At 38.4% G+C, this 15,796-nt stretch overlaps 1 protein-coding gene across 1 annotated transcript; it reads left to right on the forward strand.

Annotated features, from left to right (window-relative positions):
- Window positions 1-8,051: 8,051 nt before the first annotated feature.
- SPMIP3 (sperm microtubule inner protein 3) lies at window positions 8,052-14,985 on the forward strand. Its single transcript, XM_081944883.1, has 3 exons — window positions 8,052-8,123; window positions 10,884-10,976; window positions 12,566-14,985. Exons 1-3 carry the CDS (start codon window positions 8,056-8,058, stop codon window positions 12,747-12,749), a joined length of 345 nt encoding a protein of 114 aa, XP_081801009.1. The 5' UTR covers window positions 8,052-8,055; the 3' UTR covers window positions 12,750-14,985.
- Window positions 14,986-15,796: the final 811 nt, after the last annotated feature.

Genomic DNA, 15,796 nt, shown 5'->3' on the forward strand with positions numbered 1-15,796 from the left:
AGCCTAATGGCTGGATTTTTTGTCGCCGGCTTGAAGATATCCCTAAGATCAGCAAGACATATTCTTCCTGTTCACTGTCTCTGCGGGATGGGTTAGGTCCGTTTGGACCACTCAGCGGCAAAAGTATCAACAGCGATCTCAGAGCATTGAGATCGCATGTCGTCTCGTCGTGACATTGGCTCCTCCTCTCCAACTACCACATCAGGTTTTTGGTCAGTTAAATTGTGTTTTGTAGATTTTATGCTGTTCCATTCAAAAATGGCTTTGAGAAGCAAAGAAATAAGTGAATCATTAAAACATTAATACAAGTTTCTGGATAGCTTTGAACAACATCCCCATATGGATTGAGTTATGACAGTTGAACCCTGAAGTAACAGGGTCACAAGTGATTATGCATAACAACTCCTGATCCAGGAAGGAATGCAAATGACCCACAAGGGTCTGTACAGAGGTTTTCCGGGTCATGACCACCACTTTGTTTTCAGCAGGACCTCCAATTCTGGGAGAAATCCCAGATTCCAAACTAGCTCCCATGTAGGAGTACAACCCCATCTACAGCCATCATCTTTAGATCCAGAAGAGCTTTGAGTCTATAGGCATCTTGTCTTTTTTTAAAGCTCAGTCAGCCCTTCAAGATAAACAAGATACATAAACAGACATCACTAAGAAACTAGAAATATACTTCAATGTGGTTAGCATATTATAATAGAATCTTGAATGCCTGTCAAAGTCTTTCTCTATGTCAACTTACAATGAAGACAGAGTTGTTTTGTTAAAGTTTCTTTTTCTTGGTTTCTATGTTCCCAGGATTCCGATATCCTTTTTGTAATAGCTCAGCATTCCTCGCTTCCTTCTTTGAGTCAGACCCATATTTCTTCACAGATTTAGCCGATGTTCATTCCCATCTAGACCTTGAGTATGTCTGGGCTCTGGGTCAGGACTGCCACTCTGTCATCTTCGGTCTTGCAACCTTGATGTCAGCCTTGCAAGGTAGTCTGGACAAGAAAAACACCCAGATGAACTAATCCTACTTTATTCTAAAGTTACACTAAAAGAATTTTCTAGGATTGAAAATATTTCTCCTCGTCTCTCTTTTTAGTCTCCGGAGAACTAAAAAGGATCCCTTCTGAAATGGTTCCCATGCCTTTCCCCCCACCTGCAGACTGAGCTGCTGCCTCTTATCAGATGGTTGCCCAGGCTGCTGGTCTTTGTCCTGTCCCACAATCATTTCCAAATACCATTGTAGAAGCTTTTTTGACAATTCTAGAATGAGTTAAATGGATACCACCTTCTACCCTCATAAAACTATTGACATAAATCTCAAAATTTGATGTAGCACTGTAGAAATGTGGGTGTAGCTTCATAAACACCAGCTTCAAGCTCAAATACCCCTATTTGTCTGGGAAATTTAATTTGTACTGAAAGATATTTACATGCATGGCCAGAATATGAATGTACCAGGGATGGGTTCTGGCAGTTGCTACTGTCAGTTTGCTCATGGCTGTGCCCCGCGCACACGTGCTCTGCACGCATTTGATGTGCGCGCATGCGCAGTGCAATAAAAATTGCTCTGCACATGCGCAGAAGCAAAAAGCAAGATGGCGGTGCCTACGGTGGCGCCTGGAGAACCGGTTCAGGGGTATGGTAGGCCTGGGTTGCTGCCAGTTCCAGTGACCCAGGCCGCCAAACACTACCGGTTTGGCTGAACCGGACCAAACTGGTAGGAACCCACCACTGGAATGTACAATACATAAAATATCAAAGTGGACTATGAAGACCAATCAACAAATCTACAGTTTTACAGGAAAAGGGTAGGAGTTAAGTTCAGAAATGTTGATATTTGATGTGATGCAGAACTGAAAGCTCATTAATGAAAATTATGAAGACATGGTAGCTGGCTGGCAAGTATATGAAAAAATGAACAGGGACATGCGGTCATTGGAGGCAGGGGAGGCAGAGCCTCACCTCTCATCATGAAATAATAATATATAAAATAATAATATCCACGAGGGAGTTTCATATATATAAGAGGAAGAGAAGGGAGGAGGAGGAGCGCGTGCGGGGTGGTGCCAGCTGGGCAACCGGCGGAGGCAGGAGGGTTCTCGGAAGCGCCAATAACCTTCCTGCCTTCCCTGTACTTTGTGCGCTCCTCGCGACTGCAATCGACGTCCAGAAGTGGCAGGGGCTTGATGACGTCGCCGCAGCTGCCATGCGCGGATGGACGGAGGTAGCCAGAGTGGCGCCAAGGCAGTCCGGCAGACGAGCGACCGAGGATCAGGCTGCCTGATCCTCCATCGCTCGCTCGCTCGCTCTTTCATCCGCCCGGACCCCTCAGTGCCACTCTGGTTACCTCCGTCCGGCCGCGCCCAGCAGCGACGTCAGCGATGTCATCAAGACGAAGTGGCTTGGAGGCGAAGTGCTTTTCAGTGCTTTTCTGTGCATCTGGCGTTTAGGTAGATAGTCGGATGTCCTAAACGCCAGACGCACAGAAAAGCACTAAAAAGCAGCTGCTGCTGGGGAGCGCGAGCCTTCGGAGCGCGCTCAGGAAGGCAGGGAATGGGATCCTGTGTGCTGATCCATTCCCCGCCTTCCTGAGCGCGCTCCGACAGCTCGCGCTCCGCGATCCCCAACAGCAGCTGCTTTTCTGTGCGTCTGGCATTTAGGTAGATAGCCGGATGTCCTAAACTCCAGATGCACAGAAAAGCACTAATAAGCAGCTGCTGTTGGGGAGCGCGAGCCGGTGGAGCGCGCTCAGGAAGGCGGGGAATGGGATCACGTGTGCTGATCCATTCTCCGCCTTCCTGAGCGCGCTCCGACGGCTCGCGCTCCGCGATCCCCAACAGCAGCTGCTTTTCTGTGCATCTGGCGTTTAGGTAGATAGCCGGATGTCCTAAACGCCAGACACACAGAAAAGCACTAAAAAGCAGCTGCTGTTGGGGAGCGCGAGACGGCGGAGCACGCTCAGGAAGGCGGGGAATGGGATCACGTGTGCTGGAGACTGAGGCAGCCTCAGCCTCCAGCACACGTGGTCCCATTCCCCGCTTTCCTGATGACGCCACCAGCCTCACCAGGCGTAAACCTCACCGCACGTCACTGAAAATGAATATGAAAGTGTTGATAAATGCAGCAGGTCTGAACAGTTCAGGGTTTGCGTGTGTTGTATCAGAAACATCAGGTTGACTAACAAGGCTTGAAATATTTTGTAAACAATAGTTGCATTCCATTCAATAATATCATGTAAGCTTTATTATAATCATTCAACTGTTAAGATGGCAAAGTATATAACTTGATAAATTAATTATAACTAGCCCTCGGTGTTTTCAAGTGTTTTTAGAGCGATAGCTTCCAGAAATATTTTTACTGTAAAATGTCCAGAGAAGTATGGTAATTGAATGGTGTATAAACACCAAAAGTGTGTCAAAGCAAAAGTCAAGTAGATTTTTATTGAAAGACAAAAAAGGAAGTGACTTTATTTACTTAGGGCAGAAACATGGAATTTTCTATTGTTCAGCCTCCGACTCACTCAGCTATTAGATTTATATGATGCCCATGTGGCTCTTGTTATGGAATAACCAAAACACAACTTATCCATGTTGCTGACAGATAATTTATAATGTTTTCCAAATGCTTGTTTGCTGTGTCATTCCTGCTGATCAAATAAAAAGCACAATAAGGAGTATGGGGCTTTGGTTCTTGCTTCACTGAAATTTATAACAGCACAAACTCCAATGAGACTTTGTAACATATACAGACATGCCAAGATAACTGAGATAAGATCACAGATATGTTTACATACAAGAGGCCAGTACAAAATACTACTCCTTATCAAACTTTTTTGATTATGTGCTGTAAGGTTGGGGTTGATTCTGAATAACCACGCAGATAAATTTTCGCTGTGATGATAAGTCCTCAACCTGGTCCTTTAGACCTTCCTGAACTGTTGCAATTGAGTCCATCTATCTTTCTCCCCCTGTTCTCTTCTTCTCTTTCCTTACACCTTTGCTAGTATTCTTGTCTTTTCAAGAGAACTAGGCCTTCACTTAATGTGCACAAAGTATGATAATTTGAGAGTGGTCATTTGGGTCTCAAATAAGGACTTACCTTTTTTTACATAAATAACTGAAGGTGGCAAACATATACAAAACACTCCTTTCTCCTCAACCACCACAACCTCCACAACCACAACCCTATGAAATGAGGGAGAATCAGAGAGACTGACTGACCCGTCACCCAGCCAGCTTTCATATCTGACGTGAACAAGAACTCAGCCTCCCATTTTTTTAGCCTGATGTCTTAACTGTCCACAGTATTCTCAGGATGTTCAGGAATCTGTGAACATCCAAAGTTCAAAAATATATGTACTCTTTTTATACTCATTCCTTCAACTTTTACTTTTACTGGTGTCACAGAGGAAATAATTGCCTGCACAATTCTGATCTTTGTAAGTATGGATATGTTATAGTACCTAGCTGAATCTTTTCCAAATCTTTCATTAATATTCAAGATCCTCTCTTTACCTAAGGTTTGTGTATCTATTTTTATATTTACTTTTTAATGTAGCTTCTAAATTGTTATAATTAGATGACCTCAAAAGGAGGTTTTAATCCCTCTATATAGAACTTTAATCAGAGCCCATTTTGAATACTGTGTCCAGTTCTGTGGAGAGCTTTTTTTTTTTTTAAAGGTAAAGATAAGATTGATGAGTCCAAAAATAATGCAAGGTCTGAGAGACAAAACACACCAGAAGAGTTTGGAGGAACTGAATATGTAACAGCCTGGATGATAGAAGGGAAAGGAGTGACATGACTGAAACTTTTAACTATATTAATGTGTGAATAAGGTTCTAGAAAGCAGTATTTTCAATATTAAGCAAAAAATCAAGAAACACAGGGAAATTACCTCAAATTGACAAGAGGGAACATTCAAATGCAATGTTAAAAAGTATTACTTAGCAGAAAAAGTAGTGGAAGCTTGGAATCAGCTTCCAGTGATGGTAGTGGCTCAATCATCAGTAACTGAGTCTAAACATGCTTGGAATAAACACATGTTCATCATCTAACAAAAATTACAATAAAAAAAAATAAAAACAGCAAAGCCCAGACTTGAGGGACCACCAGGACTTTTTCTTCCAGCAGGTTTCTATATTTTTATATTTGTTGTTTGTATCTTTACACTGACCAGAGTCACTTTGTGTGAGACCGGTAGCTATACAACTTTTAAAATAAATAAAAAATAATAAATCTTATTTGCCTACTTTTCAGAAATGTCTGAAGCTGTAGTTAAAAATTAAAAAATAATAAAAGAAAAAAAAACAGATTTGATGGACCAGTAGGTCTTTTTCTGCCATAGTTTTCTATGTTTCTATATTTTAATATTTGTTGTTTTATCCATCTTTGTACAGTGCCCAAAGTCACTTTTGGCAAGATGAGTAGCTACACAAATTTGATAAGTAATAATAATAAAAAATGATAATTGCAATGCATTTCTAGAATACTGGTTCCTTTACTGCTGGTAGCTTATCCTAAAAGTATTTTTATCATTCATTCTAGGACTATTTGCTGTATCTTTTGTCATTAACTCGGTCTTCGTTTTATTAATCTTGATCCCATTTTTTCACTGTGCTACCTGACTTCCGTTACTAAAGCTAGCAGATCCTTTGCATATTCCGCTATTAGAGCTATGTCATTTGCATAGTTTAGGTTATTGATGTTTCTTCCTCCAATTTTAAAACCATCTTCATCTTTTAATCCAGCTTCCCTCAATATTCAACATATAGGTTGAATAAATAAGGGAGAGTATTCGCAACCTGAAACTAGTCTGTTTTATCATGTTCTGTTCATCAGTGTTGGGTTTCCATTTTTTTTGCTACCAGTTTGCTCGTGCGCACGTGCAAAACTTCTGCACATGCACAGAAGCATCTGGGCAGGTGGGCGGAGCATCCCACCATCACTACTACCAGTTCGCCCAATCCAGGCCGAACTGGGAGCAACCCACCTCTGCTGTTCATATTCTGTGGCTTCTGACTGATTATAGCTTTTGAGTAAAGCCAATGAAATGTTCTCGGTCTAAGAATGTTCCACAACTTGACATGATCAACACCCCCATCAAGATACAGATACTATTGTATTTATAAATCTGGGAAGAGTACAAGCTTTGTACGATAATGGGATAATCTTTATTACTTTATTACCACAAACAAGAATGTGAGTACTTTGGAGGTAAGTGCCTCGGGTGGTAGTTCAGGACATATAATTGAGTCTCCATCAATATCAGTCACTGCTTCTTTCAGTATCTTTATTTTCTTCAATGTGTTCTTCTGAATGTTATCAGGAACAATCCCTACAATGTAATAGAGGTCCTATTGCTGCTACTGTTGTTTGAAGCTTCTTGTTGTCCACTTATACGCCCCTCTGTAGTTTCGTTTAATTCAGTTTGTCCAATGGAAAATTGTGTTTCACTATAGATTTCTCATTTTATTTTAGCTCATTTTATTTTGTCTTGTACACTTCTCAAATTAGGTTTGAGAAAATCCAATTAGAATTTACAGTGCAGCCCAATATTGTATTGTTGGCATTTGATTCATTGTGATGTGTACTGTGCTATAATATGCAAGAGTTTTGATTCAGTATAATTTTTCCACCCAGACATTCATGTGCTGGATTTATAGCTGGATGATCATTATGGGTGTAATATTATGGGTATAATGTTTGAGCACAATGCCTAGTATTATAATTTGCTTCTATGGAAGCTTATTTGCAAGGTTTTTTTTCTCACTGCCAAACCCCTCCTCATTTGTAGTAAAGTATTCAAAAGATATAGCGGGTGGTCAAATTTGGTAGGAGCCTATAATAATTAACAAGTCTAAAAATATCCTAGCTGTGAGTTTTTGTGGACTTGAGGCATGCCAACTATTTGAATGTGCTTGTTTCACTTGGTTAGGCCTTATGCATAAGTGGTGTGACCATAATATGTAATATTATGTTTAATGAACTCTGATTTGTTGCATTGTACTCAAATGCCAAGTCATCCAATTGCTGCAGTGATCTGTTGGAGTTTCCAAGATATACTTCATCACATTCTCCAGTGCCAATAATGTAGTGCAAATAACATTAGGACACAGCCAGGTCTTTAATACTTGTTGCAAAGGGCTTGTGCAGATAGTACTCCAAAATAAGGGTCCTTGTTGTTCTCTGAGCTTGTTTTTTTTCTTGAGGACATGTCATTACCTAAACTAGGTAATACCATCAGTGCTAGGTAACGTCATCTAGCACTCATGAGGTTTATCAAGTTTAGGTAATGCAACATCTGCAAGAAAACAACCAAGCTCAGAGAGCATCAAGGACACATCATTTCAAAAAGAGGTTATAATTTGTTATGGATATTTATACTAAGAAACACCTTGGAATTTTCCTCTGCTTCCATCTGTTAGCAAGCTTTGCCATGTTGATTTTTGCTGAAATATTATTCCCCAATAAGATTAGTTATTCTAGAGAGTAAACCTAGTAACAGATTGCCATGTAATTTGAATTTCTATCTTTTTGCGTATGGCATTTGTTTATAAGTCCATGCACAGATAAGCCTTCTCTGGAATTTTTAACCAAAATCCAATGGAAATTGTAGTTTGGCTTATCTCTGAGTGGTATTTTTTCATAGTATTTCAAAGAGCCGTGGTGGTGCATTGGTTAGAGTGCAGAACTGCAGGCTTCTTCTGCTGATCACTGGCTGTCAGCAGTTTGGCAGTTCAAATCTCATCAGGCTCAAGGTTGACTCAGTCTTCCGTCCTTCCGAGTCGGGTAAAATGAGGACCCAGATTGTTGGGGGCAATATTCTGACTCTGTAAACTGCTTAGAAAGGGCTGTAAAACCACTATGAAGCAGTATTTAAGTCTAAGTGCTATTGTTATTTTGAGTAAAAGTATGAGAGTTGGTTTATCTGTGGTTGGGCTTCTACATGAGTATACATAATATTATGAGACGATGATTTTATATATTGAGCAAATATTGAATTAGTAGCAGTAGGTATTACAGTGCATTTTTTTTTTCTCTAGGAATTCTCATGGCCGGACAAGTTGCAGCAATAAAATTACGACAGTTTATAGATCCAGCACCAGAGACTATTCCAGGGTAAAGTATAAAAAACAAACAATCCCTCAAGGTTGATCCTCTCAGAATGATTATTTTGAGGTTATTTGTTACCTTACAAAACATAACATTAAACTAATTACAATGAAGCAATCTAATTACAAATCTCAAATGACTTTTTCATGCATCATAGAAAGGAAGGGATACAGTACGATTAAAAATCTACTTCAGAATATTTTTAATGTGCTGAAAATATTTTACAAACATTATCATATTTGTATTGTGACTCACATCAAAATGCCCTAATAATCAGTTGAAACAATTGTTTTAGACTGGTGGGCACATTTGAAATTTAAAAAAACCTGCCGCGGGGAGGCTTCACCAGAAGATAAGGTAAAAATTGCTTCACTGGTGCCTGTTTTCTTGTTTTACTTTTTTCCCTGAGTAGGTGGTCAAATGTTTAATATTTTGTATTGGTTAAGAATAGGATTTGCAGGATTTCGTATGGAAGCCTATATAAATTTTATACAGGTAGTCCTCAACATACATCAATTCATTTGGTGACCATTCAAAGTTACAACAGCAGTGAAAAAAATGACTTTTTCACACTTATAACCGTGGTCATATGATCAAAATTCAAACACTTGGCAAGTGACTCATATTTATGAGTTGCACTGTCCCAGGGTCATGTCAACACCTTTAGCAACCTTCTGACAAGCAAACGGAGAAGCCAGATTCATTTAAAAACCATCTTACTACCCTGTTTCCCGGAAAATAAGACCTACCCAGATAATAATCCCAATTGGGCTTTTGAGCGCATGCGTTAAAATAAGCCCTCCCCAGAAAATAAGCTCAAAAATATTGCAATACAGCAGCAGCCATGAGGTGACCATGCTTGCCACCTCCTGCACCTCAAAAATAATAAGACCTCCCTGAAAATAAGGCCAAGCACTTATTATCGGGGGTCAGTTGTCTTATTTTTGTGGAAACATGGTAACTTAGCAATGGCAGTGGTTCACTTAACAACTGTGGCAAGAAAGGTTGTAAAATGGGGCAAAATTTACTTAACAAATGTTTCACTTAGCAGCATAAATTTTGGGCTCAATTGTGGCATAAGTCGAGGACTACCTACCGTATTTTTCAGAGTATAAGATGCACCTTTTTCCCTCAAAAAAAAGAGGCTGAAAATCTGGGTGCGTCTTATACACTGAATACAGCATTTTTTGCCTCCTGAAACCCTGCCCCTTCACCAAAATGGCCATGCAAAGCTTTTAGGAGCTGTGCAGAGTGCTCCTGGGGGCTGGGGAGGGCAGAAATGAGGAAAAAATAGGCCATTTTTGCTCACTTTTGCCCCCCCCTCCCGGAGCACTCTATGTCTCCTAAAGGCTATGCATGCAATTTTTTTGACAAAAAATGGACCCATTTTCATGAAAAATTGGCAATGTTTTTGCTCATTTGGGGGGAGGCACCACCCAGGAACACTCTACAAGCCTCCTAAAGGATATTCATGCCTTTAAAAAAACAATGAAAAACAGCCATTTTTGGGTGGTTTGCAGAGTGTAAAAACTTTTTTCTTTAATCAAAACCTTGGTGCATCTTATACACCGGTGTGTCTTATACTCTGAAAAATACGGTATATATTAAACTTATGCTTAACATATCAGCAGTTTTGAACTTGCATTCTCCTATAATTGTCCTATACAGTTCTAAGGAGAAGACTCTCATGACTTCCTCCCTCTCCCTTTTCTGGATTGTTACCAGGCCAGGAATTATCTTGCTGACAGAAAAGAAGGATCTATCTAGCAATAGCAACAGCACTTACAACAAATATTGCTTCATAGTGCTTTACAACAGTAAGCAGTGTACAGTCAGCATATTGCCCCTAACAATCTGGGTCCTCATTTTACCGATCTCCTGGCAGTGGGCAGTTAGCCTACAAAACCACATTCTAACTACTGTCTAACCATTTAGGTTCAGAATGTATTGTTAGATAAATTAGCTAAATATGATTACAAGCATTTCAAGCTGCAACCCATTACTAATTTGATAACTGAAGTGATTCACTTAACAACGGTGGCAAGAAAGGTAGTAAATGGACAAAACTCATTTAACAAAAGTCCTACTTAGCAACAGAAATTTTGGATTCAATTATGGGCATAAATTAAAGATTATCTGTATAGTCCTATTTTGGTTAATAATGATTAAATATTCATTATCGTTGCAATGATTTGTTATAAAAGTTTTGTCTACATGTTCTAGAAACAAAGGAAGCATAGATTACAATTTCATAATTACCAGTTATTAGGTATTTTAAAATGTTGATTAATAACATTTTAATTTATCTTATTAATTTGATAAAACAGGTAAGCAGGATAATTTTATTTATTTAGATTGACTTTTTATTCTGCCTTTCAACTGATTATGAAATTCTCTGGACTTTGGAACTTTTAAATTTGCAAATAGAGCCAATCAAAAGGATGTTTCTGCCCAAATCACTTTGGCTAAGGAGAAAATATTTTTTTTCTTATTTCACGGTAGAAGTAACTAGTAAAAATCTGGATAACTGCAGAATGTATCACAGACATTTCTATAACTTGTCTATGTAGGAACCTCACCAGTTCCACAATGGCTTCTTTAGGCATTTTCATTCTGTGTTAGTTATAGAAAAAAATAGTGCCAATTTTGAGTTTTATGATAGATTTTATTTAATAGCTGGATGTTTAGCCATTAATTTAGTAGGCAATGCAAATTAGAAAAATCTATTTCAAATATAAATGCTCATTCATTCGTTTGTTCTATCAGAACTCTTTTTCATCAGGGAAAGGATGTTATTGGTTACTTTCCTGGACAGCTGGCACGACTTTATATTGCATATCCTCCTCAAGGATTGTTAAGGTAAACGAAATATCCTTATTCTTCATTACCAATTTTAAAGACATACCTAAAACATTCTACAAATTTCCTTTTCAGTCCTAATTCAGAAAATGAATCTGAAAGTAGGAAATTTGTCCTCCCCCCCCCCCCCTGCATCTGTCCTACATTCCTAACAAGGAATCTTTGAGTTACAACCATTTGTTCAATGACTGTTCGAAGTCACAATGGCACTACAAAAATGACTTAAAGGTAAAGATTCCCCTCGCACATATGTGCTAGTTGTTCCTGACTCTAGGGGGCGGTGCTCATCTCCGTTTCAAAGCCAAAGAGCCAGTGCTGTCTGAAGACATCTCCGTGGTCATGTGGCATGACTAAACGCCAAAGGTGCACAGAACGCCTTCCCACCAAAGCTGGTCCCTATTTTTCTACTTGCATTTTTTACGTGCTTTCAAACTGCTAGGTTGGCAGTTGACTTACAACCTAGTAATTCATTTATTATTGTTGCAGCATCCCTATAGTCATGTGATTAATATTTGGGCACTTGGTAATTAGCAGGATGGATAAAAGTGAATTTTTTTTTAAATAAAAACAATCAGATTTTTAAAAATTTAAACCAAATTTTTATTTAAATTAGATTTTGATTTCCATCAAATTTATTTTAATAAAATGTTTTTGGAGTAAAAATCTCTTCAAGGATAGTTTTCTATTTAAGATACATTAAAAATTGAGTTTATTCAGCATGAAATGGAGCTTTGTTCTGTAGCATGGGGCTGTATATTCTGCAATATTTATATTTTTGGTAAACTCATTCAATGAATCCAAGCTCTGAAAGCTAAATAGAAAACCTTCCATTTTGTTTGCAAATAATAATAATTAAACTACCAGCAAAAATGAGTCCTCACATTTAAAGAGCACCTGTCAGATCCATCACGGCGGTGCCTGTAAGCGGGCCTTCACTCACCTCCTGCCCGCCAAGTCCCTCACCTTGTTGTGTCACTGCTGCATCACCAGTCATCTCATTAAAGTGAATGGGATTGTTGGTGAGTCAACAGCGGGTCAGAGGAGGAGCCACTGCAGGACACAGATGACAGTTGGTCTTTAAAAAATATGATTTAAATCAAGTCAATTTAAATCAAGCCTTTTTACTAGTGATTTAAATTGACTTGATTTAAATCAAATCTACCCTGGTAATTAGCAAGTATTTATTATGGTTGCAGCATCTGGGAGTCATGCAACTGCCATTTCAGATCTTCCCAGCCAGCTTCTGACAAGCAAGGTCAATGGGAAAAGCCAGATTTGCTATGATTCACTTAACAAATGCAGTGATTTGCTTAACAGCCATAGCTAAACAAAGAAGTCATAAAATGAGCTGTGATTTACTTAACAACCATCTTATTTGGTAACAGAAATTCTGGTTCCAAATATGGTCATAGGTGGGAATTATCTGTATTCATTTGTAAGTCATAACACTGCTTACTGCACTGGCAACATAGTCGTCATTAAGATTCTTAGATAAAGGTTTGGACATGGAACTATTCTTATGGGTCGTCTACAGTTTAGCAAATTAGACTATTTTGACAAACACTGAACTATTTATGCTTTTCATTTAGACCTTTTACAAAGCTACCACCAGCTCCTCCAAAAGAAGAAATTATATATCCACATGAGTTTGATTATTTAATACTGCACCAGTATATTCATTATCAAAATGCAAAGGTGAAGGTCGTTGACTGGTACACAAAAACTACATACAAAGAAGCATTTACATTACCATGTTTTAAATCAGGTGGGTAAATTCATGCTAGCACATTTCATATACAAACATATATTCTGCCAGGACACTGGAATAGAATTATCTATGCTCAACAGACCCTTTCAAGATTACACAAAATGCAGCTGAAGAGAAATATTATGTTTGCAATAAGGCATGTGTATTAGACTTCTGGATTTACTATACTGACATATTTTTACATCAGTATTTGACATATCCTGAAATTGAAAAAGTGACATGTATTTTCAATTAGACAAGATGTACAAAATCACTAGACCAGCTAAGCATCATTACATATAGCTGAATTAAAATTTAAAACATAAAACCTATTGAAGAAACAAATAACCAAAGCCAATACAGCTCATGTAATAGTGATAGGGCACCAATAAGATAGCAGTGAATTTTGGAAGTACTGAAATTCTCAACAACCTTCCCTTAAAAAGGAAAATTGGAAACTGGATGAAAGTTGTAGTGTTGTTAGGTCCAAGAAAGTTTTGGGGAGAGGGAACAGACCACCGGCCATTGCAGAACAGGCAGAATCATTCTCTTAAGATACTTGCCTGAAGATACTTCATATCCTAGAACTCAGGGGTGGGTTGCTGCCGGAGTTGCTACCAGATCACTGCACGAACGCATGCACAGTTGACTGTACATTTTTCTGTGCATGCACAGAACATGAAAAAATTACTAAAAAACATGCTGGCAATGGCAGCGGCAACCTGGGAACCGGTTCGGGGGCGTGGCCAGCCTGTGTTGCTACCGATTCTGTGACCAAGGCCAAAATACCACTACCGGTTCGCTCTGCTAGAACTCCTTGGGAAATCAGGAAATTCCATAGTATCCTAGGTCACAGAATCCACATAAGTGTGATCTGATCTAAAGCCTGTTGTCACCTGCACATTCCAAATAGTAACTATATCTCAGCCAGAACATGCAAGTTTCAGGAATAATCCCACATTCCCTTTAAAACTCCACTGGGTTTATCAGTTGTTTGGGATATACTGATTAAATAGGTCCTTCCTACCTGCAGTAGGAGGCAGAATACTCCAGAGCTCAAAGGGAGCAATCTATCCATGGCAAGGAATGATGCCATAAAAATGAAAACCAGGCCAGAGTATGACCTTGGTGTGAATCTATCCCACCTCCCAACCCTCAATTCCACACTCAGACAATGAGAAAATGCAAATATATCAGTCATGGCAAATAATGAATTAAAAAAAGAAGACAATTCACTGAAGAGTACAGGGGCAAGACATTTAAGGGAAATATGTGTCTAGAGAATTTGAAGTCTGCTTATATATTAGTATCGGTATGTAGATAATGGAAATGTTACACATTGCTATCAAATTTGAATTTTGTGTTTTCTAAATTTAGGAGCAAAAACATTTTTTTCTTTTAAAATTATAGGTAGTGCAGATAGCTATCGCCACAGATCAGCTGCTGAAATACTGTCACTTTGGAAGAGTACATCTGCTATGAAGAAAGAGAGAATTAAACCTTCTTTCATGGGTTTTGGATAACTGCTAATTTCTGAAGTTCTTCTCTTTTTTAAAGCAGCAATATGAAAGAATCCTATTAGACATCTTCTAATCCAAATGTACTAAAGGTGACTGCTAACCCTATGCAAAAGCTGTACAATATGGTTAGATTTGACTATAGAACCCTTCTAAAATTCCATTGTAAATAGCGAAAAGATAAAAAATATTTCAGTCTAAGAAATGGAAGTTCAGCAAAATGATGGATTAAGAAGCAGCATTGCAGCCTCTCGTTGTAGTAAATAGCAGTCATTGTTATAGGAAGCTTTTTATGAAAAAATGTTCTATTTTGTCTCAAATAGACACAAAATTAAAAAGTAATTTTCAACTTCATAAGAAACATTTTTTCCTCACTATTTCATAGTCACTACATGATTATTACTACAATGTTTTTTAACTATCTATTTGGATAATTTAATAGTTTGATGGAGTCATCACACATTTTGAACATTTAAAAATGTTATTGTCACCATTTATTTTTATTTCTATTTTTCCAGAAACTTTCTAGTGCACTGAAAAATCATTTAAGAATACGGAATAATTTTGCAAAATAATCAAAAAGTAATACCCAACTGTTACCATTTTGGATGCCTGGTTCAGCCCTTTTTTTTTCTAATCACAGAAGTGTTCCAGCATACAATACATATGAACAACAAAGATTGGCAGCTTTGTAGATTTGTAATTATGTGCATTGTATGCATTCTCTTTGTATTACCACTGTGATTTAAGGATGGATATATATATATATGTATGTATGTATGTATGTATGTATGTATGTATGTATGTATGTATGTATGTATGTGGTGTGTGTGTGTGTTGTATTTGTACTGAAAAATAAATAAAGGGAGACTAGTATAGATCTATTTCGAGCTAATTAGCTCTCATCAGCTAGCCATACCCTTACTGGGATTTGAACCTGGGCTGTATTATATCTTAGGCAGGAGTCTTAGCCACTAAGCCACAGGCTCGCCTCCTTATCAGTTGAGCCAGGGAAATAGGTATGTATTTGTGTTACAACCCCTGGTATGCCTAAATATGGGAGGAAGGTCACTACTGAGGGACTAGTGACCTTCCTCCCATATTTAGGCATACCAGGGGTTGTAAAACAAATACTATTTCCCTGGCTCAACTGATAAGGAGGCAAGCCTGTGGCTTAGTGGCTAAGACTCCTGCCTAAGATATAATACAGCCCAGGTTCAAATCCCAGTAAGGGTATGGCTAGCTGATGAGAGCTAATTAGCTCGAAATAGATCTATACTAGTCTCCCTTTATTTATTTTTCAGTACAAATACAACACAAATATAAAAAGACAACATTAAAAATAAAAATATGGTTTTCTGCCTGCATGGTCTTTTGTGATGAGCCGAAGGACAGAAAGAGGGAGTAGTGACCTTCCTCCCATATTTAGGCATACCAGGGGTTGTAACACAAATACATGTGTGTGTGTGTGTTGTATTTGTGCTCATAAAGGGAGACATATTTGGGCATACCAGGGGTTGTAACACACATACATACATACATACATACATACATAC

The sequence above is a fragment of the Natrix helvetica genome (genome assembly GCF_964273705.1).
Source record: "Natrix helvetica genome assembly, chromosome: 2".
Lineage (NCBI taxonomy): Eukaryota > Metazoa > Chordata > Lepidosauria > Squamata > Natricidae > Natrix > Natrix helvetica.

Bases quoted from the DNA above. Each gene is read 5' to 3' on its own strand.
- SPMIP3 (XM_081944883.1), top strand. From the start codon at position 8,056: ATGGCCGGACAAGTTGCAGCAATAAAATTACGACAGTTTATAGATCCA. The intron at 8,124-10,883 runs GTAAAGTATAAA...TTGTTCTATCAG, and splicing joins GCACCAGAGACTATTCCAGG to AACTCTTTTTCATCAGGGAA. The intron at 10,977-12,565 runs GTAAACGAAATA...CTTTTCATTTAG, and splicing joins CCTCCTCAAGGATTGTTAAG to ACCTTTTACAAAGCTACCAC.